We start from the raw sequence: 6,639 nt of genomic DNA on the forward strand, positions 1-6,639 counted from the left end.
TTTGACCATCTTAGAAAAAGGCAAAGGTGTGACATTCATACCCTTGAAGCAGATTGTAAAAGACAATGCTGAAGATTGGGTTTGCTGTGCTTATAGGTCCTTGTATCTTAATCCCTGTGCACAATGTGTTCAGGGTAGAACTGGTATGGTTAATCTTCTTTATTAATAAGAAAAGGGAAATGTAAGAATTGAAACTGGCAAAATCTAGGTTCTCCTTCAAGAGATCAGGCAGGAAACAAAGAAGTGTGGTGCTTGTAAGTTCAAAAGAGTGGGATGAAACCTCTGAGGCAAGTAGACTGTTTGGGTCTTGACCTTGTCAGGTAAGTGGAAAGGAATGCATGCTTGTTATTTTAGTATAGCAGCAAGGCTTGTTCTCTTTATCCATATATTATGTCAGTTGTATTAGAATGACCCTGTGCCACCACAAACTGACCCTGTGTGTTACTACACCAAGGGGCTTTCCACTGCCCCAGCAGTGGCTTTGCTGTTTACTGTGGACCCTGTGCTTCCAACAGGAATTCTGCTGCCCCACCAGTGCCCTTCAGTCATTCTAGGAGTGTGAGGTAGGAGACTCAAACCTTAAATGTGTTCTATTTCAACCTTCTGTCACAGCAGAGAAAGTTCCTTTAAGGATCCTCCAAATAAAACCGCGATGGAACCAAGGAGCTGTTGTCAAACACACTTTAATCTTATTTTTGCTTCTGAGTGCCAAGGGAAAAGTGAGAAGTATAGGAAAAGAGGAGAAGCAGGGAATTCTAAGGCAAGGGATTCATGGCACCAGTAGAATCCAGCCCTGTGTACAAACTAAAGCATGCTCCAATCATCGGTGCCAGCATGTCTGGCTCATGCAGGATCTTGTTCTTGGCTCACACAGGAAAACAACTTTGCAGCTTGGAGTTGGTCAGCAGAGAATCAGAGGCTCTACACAGGGCCCAGCAGCTGCCCTTGTTTGCAGAACAGCAACTACAGGCTAGGAAAGGAGAAGAAACAGGGAATTCTAAAGCAAGGGATCAGCACCACCTGGCATCCAGCACTGGCTCACCAGCCCAAAAGGCTTCCTGCAGTGCAGGAGCTCCACACACCCAAGTTGCTCTCACAGTTTGAGAGTTTCCCAGTCCCACCTGCAGTGACAGTGGGTGGAAAGCCTGAGGGAAGCCCCAGGTAGGCAAGAATGCATCAGGAACACTGCTGAGCTAAGGAGAAGGCTTTTGGAAGCCCCAGGCCTGCTGGAAAGCAGCAGAGTCCCTAAGTGGAAAGCTGACAGAAGCTTTCCAAGGGCTTCCAAAGACCTCCCTGAGATCCCTCTACACCCTCCAATGATTCTGAAAATCAATCCTAGAACTCTCCAAGTCCCTCAAAACACCTAACATCCCTGGACACAATGAAAAAAAAAAAAAAAAAAAAAGTCTGAGATGTCCCTGAGAACACTCCCAGCAAGACATTCTCAAGACTCTTCTGAGAACCTACTTTTACCTCCCTGAACTGGGCACATAGCTCCAGCCCCATTCCTAGGGAACAAATGCCCTCAACATTTGGGCATCGTGGGCAGGGATGTCATAAATTGGGGAAGCACCAGAGAAACCCTGAAAAAGCTCAGCGCAGCTCCAATGGCAGCTCCAGCTGTGCTGATTCAGCACTATAGTTGTTCTCACCAGCACTAATTGGTGTTCAGAAGGGAAGGAGGTGTTTGTCCCTGATGAAGACCCCAGCCTCTGACAAATGCAGAGGAAAAAGAGGCAATTTTGGTGTTGAAAAAGGCCTCTCAGGTGAATCACGATTATCCTAGCAGATTCTGGGTGAATCTACTTATGCTTGCCGTCCAGTGTGGCCTGGTCACTGCTGCGAGTGCATCGATGCTTGTTGAGGTTTCCCTTCTGGGTGAAGCTCTTGCCGCAGGCAGCACAGGTGAACGGTTTCTCACCAGTGTGCACACGACGGTGCTGGGTGAGATAGGAGCTGCAGGTGAAACTCTTGCCACAGTCAGCACAGCTAAAGATCTTCTCTCCGCCGTGCATAAGACTGTGCCTGGTGAGATTGGAGATCCGGTTGAAGCTCTTGCCGCAGTCGGCACAGCTATACGGTTTGTCACCGCTGTGGGTGAGTTGGTGCCGCATGGCTGCAGTGGTTGTGGTGAAGCTCTTGCCGCACTCAGCACAGGGGAACAGCTTCTCTCCGGTGTGGATGCGGCGGTGGATGGTGAGATTGATGCTGGTTTTGAAGCTCTTGCCGCAGTCCCTGCAGGTGAAGGACTTCTCAGTGATGTGCACACTGCGGTGCTGAGCGAGGGCAGAGCTGTGAGTGAAACTCTTACCACAGTGAGCACACCTGTATGACCTCTCCCTCTTGTGGCTGCGGCGGTGCCGGTTGAGGGTGGAGTTCCTGCTGAAGCTCTCGCCACACTCACCACAAATGAAAGGCCTCTCGCCAGTGTGGGTGAGGCGATGCCGGATGAGCTCAGAGTTCCATCTGAATCTCTTGCCACAGTCACCACAGATGAAGGGCCGGGGTCCAGGGTGGGGGCAGTGGTGCTTCACCAGCTCTGAGCCAGGTGGGAAGCTCTGCCCATACTCAGGGCACTGATTCAGCCAAATTGGTGGCACTGAGGGACCTGCTCTGGCTTCATCCTTGTCCTCATCCTGGTCACCTTCACCCTCCTCATACTCGTCCTTCTCATAGTCATCATTCTCCTCCATCCTCTCCTCCTCTTCCTCTCCCTTGGTGCTGAACTTGGGCTGCTCCAACTTGATTTCTGGGTGGTGCTTCTCCTCCCAGCTCTTGTCTGGGTCCTTCTGTGAAGCCATACTGTGGCAGAAAGGGGTCACAGCTGTGCAACAGGGGAGATAGAAGCACCTGAGTCCAGGACCTAAAACCCTCAGATACTGCCTGGGTCATGACAGTCCCTGACTCCCACCACCTCCCAACACCCAACTGAAGGAAAGAATGCAGAGGGGACCTCAAACCTTCAATTTTTGCCACAGTGTGGACTCAGACCTCTAATACCTGTGCTGAGACCCCAGGTTCCTGTGATCAGGGCCCTGAGGTTCCCTGGGGCTTACAAGTAATCTTCTCCCACTCTCCTCAAGCCTGGCAGCATTGGCAGGGTTGTTCCTGGCCCGGGCCCTGTCCTTTGATCTCTTGTAGCTCAATGGAGGCAGCAGCACTGTCCAAGGAAGACTGAACCACCACCAACCCTCTCCCACCACCCTCCACATGCCAACCCCAGAACATCACCTCCTGCCACACAACTGACGCCCACCAGCCTGGGGAACTCCCAGTTTTGCACCACAGCTGATGTCTCTCAGAGACCCTGGAGAGGTGAAATGTAGTGGACAGGCAAAGCTGGAGGAGGTTGAGAGGTGCCCTGGGGGCTGGGGTTCTGTTATGGCCCTACTCTGGGTTCCTTACCTGCTGGACTGCTCCAAGGGGCAGATCTGCAAGTTCTGCTCTTCCTCAGCACACAGGGGCAGGGCTGATGCAGAGAGAGGGACACAGCCTCTGACAGAGAGAAGCAAAGGGCTTAGAGGAGAGCACTGACCTGCAACGGATGGCTCAGCACTGCCCAGGACCAGGCAGCACAGCTCAGCCTTGCTGGGTGCAGCTCCCAAGCCCAGCAGCAAAGGCACAGCACACAGCCAGGACTGATCAAGATGGGAGGCCTCAACAAGCGCAGACTCAGCTCCTTGCCCAGCACACAGCCCCCAGCACACAGCTGCAGGGCAGCAACACAACACAGCTGCCTCCACACAGCCTCTACCAGGCCAGGCCTGCAGCTTCCTCCTACTGCCTGCCCAGGGCTCTGCTGCCTACAGCTGCATTTGTCAGCAGATCTTGCTCTGGACCCACCTCTCCTCCCTGGCCCTGCCCCCACCACACACACTCTGTGCTCACCTCTGCCTTGCACACACCTCTCTGCTGCCCACTCTCCAAGAGATCAGAGCAGCCCTCAGGACACACACTAAGGGAGGTTCATGATGTCTGGAGATGCAGCAAAGGGGAAAGGGACTTGTGCAGCTTCTTGCTAAACCTCTTCAGCCCTCACTGGGATGCTGGAGGAGTCTCTGTCTCCTGCCAAAACCCTGACCCCTCCAGCACCCTTCACTGTGGGTAGCTAGGGTCTGGCGGCTGGAAGATATCATGCTGTATGGAAAGATAAGGTCTCTTTGACAGCCAATAGTGCTTAGGTCATGATGCAAGCAGATGGAAATGACATTGTAAACCTAGGTTATATAACACTGTGTCACCTATCAATAAACATCATTTGCCGGCCACCACATTGGTGTCAGTGTGCTGATGGACCAAGCGGCCTGGGGTTGGTCACCACTCCACTCCTGAACCAGGTCGCCATGCCTACGACAGGCAACAAGTGGTGCAGAAACCCGGGAACTGCTTGGATTCAGGAGGGAGAAGCCCGCTGCTGTAGGGAGGACACTCCCAGGACCTGTGAGGAAGAGAGAATACAAGTTCTCAGGACCCACAAGGAGGAGGGGAACCCTTGTGAAGGTCAGATCGTAATCCCCCAGGACCTGCGAGGAGGATGGAAGCCCTTGTGAAGGTCGTATCACAACTACATAAGCAGTGGGGTATCAAGTGTAAGCCTAAAGACTTCACCCTCATGGTTGTGAGGCTTTTACAACTTGGGGTCATTGACCAGCCGGTGGATATTCTCCACCCAGAGGTGTGCCGAGGAGACAAAGTCCTCGGGCTGTGGGAAAAATCTTAAGTCGTGGGGGAGAGTTGAGCAGGCTCTGCAGAAAGCCATGCAAGAGCAGGAAACCTGGAAGGCGGCAAGAGAGTATTTGCTGGCCACTCCAAAACTGGGAGTCGGGGCGGTCACGCAGACTCAGCACCTCCCAGATGGTGATGATTCTGCGGAGTCTAAACAATCACGAGAGTGCGGCACATCCCATCCGTCCCCGAAACCCCCCACCCCCTCAACCCCCAAATCCCGGCCCCCCTAAGGAGGAATAGAGGCACACCCTGCCCTCTTGGGGTGAGTGTGGTGAAGGCACATTGTGCCGAGACATTGAATCTTGCCCCAGCATGTGGGCAAGCTCCCCCTCCCTCAGGAGGAAGACAAAAGCCAGGCTAGCACGCTGCTGGTGCATGCTGTGCTCGTGCATTCTCCAAATATGGAAGAATTCTAGCTTCATGCTTTCCCATAGGCTGAAGCCAGTTGTTTATGAGAATGCCCATTGGTCAAACCTAGCCTCGAGGTATTCTGTAAGTATTACCCCAGTGAGTAAACAAGTGCTTTTCCTGCCTTCCTGCCTTCCTCCTCCATTTCTGTCTCTGTGCTAGCTCGAGAGTTAAGTCCGAGCCACTGCCTCTGCAACTGAGTTTATTGTTTAGCTTCTGTTACATACATGCACGCACATCAAGGCATCTGCATGTGAGAAGCGACTGGAGGAATTATCTCCATAGAGGAAGGATACCACGCTAAGCTGAGAAGCTAGCGTCACAGCCAGTCACACGACCGGGAGAGGAACCCCCCCGTCGCTACTGCGTGGACTGGATCAACCCCCGAGGGTAAGATCTGCCTAATTATCGGGGAGAAGGGACTTGACCGTGCCGGGTCCCCGCGTAATTGCTTAACCCCACTATAGTGGAGAGAAGAGCGCCACGTGCCGCTCCGAGCCCTGTTAACTCCAGGGATTACTCAGCAGCAGTCGTGCTTACACTGCACTGAACTCCCCCCGGACCGCTCCGGGTATCCTGCTGTTGCTTTGAGCCCAGCAGACAAGAAGCGAGAGAGTTTGCCGAGCCGGGTCCGCCCCGCCGATATTCCTCGTTCCCGGGGCCGCCCCTGCAGATCCGCGTACCGCCGCGTCCCCCAGGCAAGTCTGCCGGCGATCGCCGTCCCGCCGTGTGGTGCGGATCAACTCTGAGGACCAGCTCGTCTCCGGACCAGCCCTACCAGCCCGTCCTCTCGTGCATGCCAGCCCTGCGAGACCCCAGTCTCGAACCGGCGGCACACGGGACAAAGCTCCGTCTGAGCTCGACCAGAAGCTGCGCACGTCCCGTCGAGTCGCCATCTAGTGGCCAAGCGGCGGAACTGCACCCTTCTTGCATATAAATATAGAAATAGCTTGTAATTAGCTCAAATAAGTTCTAATCATAATACTAAGCCAGTTATGGGATATATTTCACGAACGTGCACTAGAACATGTATATAAGTTGGTGATTCATCGGTTATTGACAATTTATTATAGTTATAATAAAAGATTAATTTTCATAAATCATAAGTCATAAGTAATAAAGCAATAACCTCCCTCTTCACCACAATAATGGCGCAGCGAGCAGGGTGTACAGCTGTGAAATATTTCCATAATTTGGGATACAAAATTACAGCCCCAGATTTGGAATGGGCGAAATTAAATTGCAAAAATATAGATGGCATTTTCGCAAAGCTAAGCGAACCCAGCAGCGAACACGCTGTCCTGATGGCATCTTGTATTGTACAGATGCAGGAGGAAATAAAATTCTTTGACCAAAAAGTTTCCCAATTGGAAAGGGAATTGGCAAAGTCAGAGGCACAAAGCCAGAGACTGCATGATTTATTTGAGCTGCACATAAAAGAGACCATGTCTGTCTTTAAGTCTCAATGGCAATCACGTGCTACCTATGAAGTAGCCAGGGCAT

General features: G+C 52.3%; 1 protein-coding gene across 1 annotated transcript; it reads right to left on the bottom strand.

The window, feature by feature from the left end:
* Positions 1–1,802: 1,802 nt before the first annotated feature.
* Positions 1,803–2,803, bottom strand: LOC128899782 (oocyte zinc finger protein XlCOF26-like). The gene has a single exon (XM_054179475.1). It carries the CDS (start codon positions 2,799–2,801, stop codon positions 1,803–1,805), a length of 999 nt encoding a protein of 332 aa, XP_054035450.1. The 5' UTR covers positions 2,802–2,803.
* Positions 2,804–6,639: the final 3,836 nt, after the last annotated feature.

The sequence above is a fragment of the Dryobates pubescens genome, unplaced genomic scaffold (assembly GCF_014839835.1).
Source record: "Dryobates pubescens isolate bDryPub1 unplaced genomic scaffold, bDryPub1.pri scaffold_64_arrow_ctg1, whole genome shotgun sequence".
NCBI lineage: Eukaryota > Metazoa > Chordata > Aves > Piciformes > Picidae > Dryobates > Dryobates pubescens.

Excerpts from the sequence above, each read along its gene's own strand:
- LOC128899782 (XM_054179475.1), bottom strand. The coding sequence starts at position 2,801 with ATGGCTTCACAGAAGGACCCAGACAAGAGCTGGGAGGAGAAGCACCAC.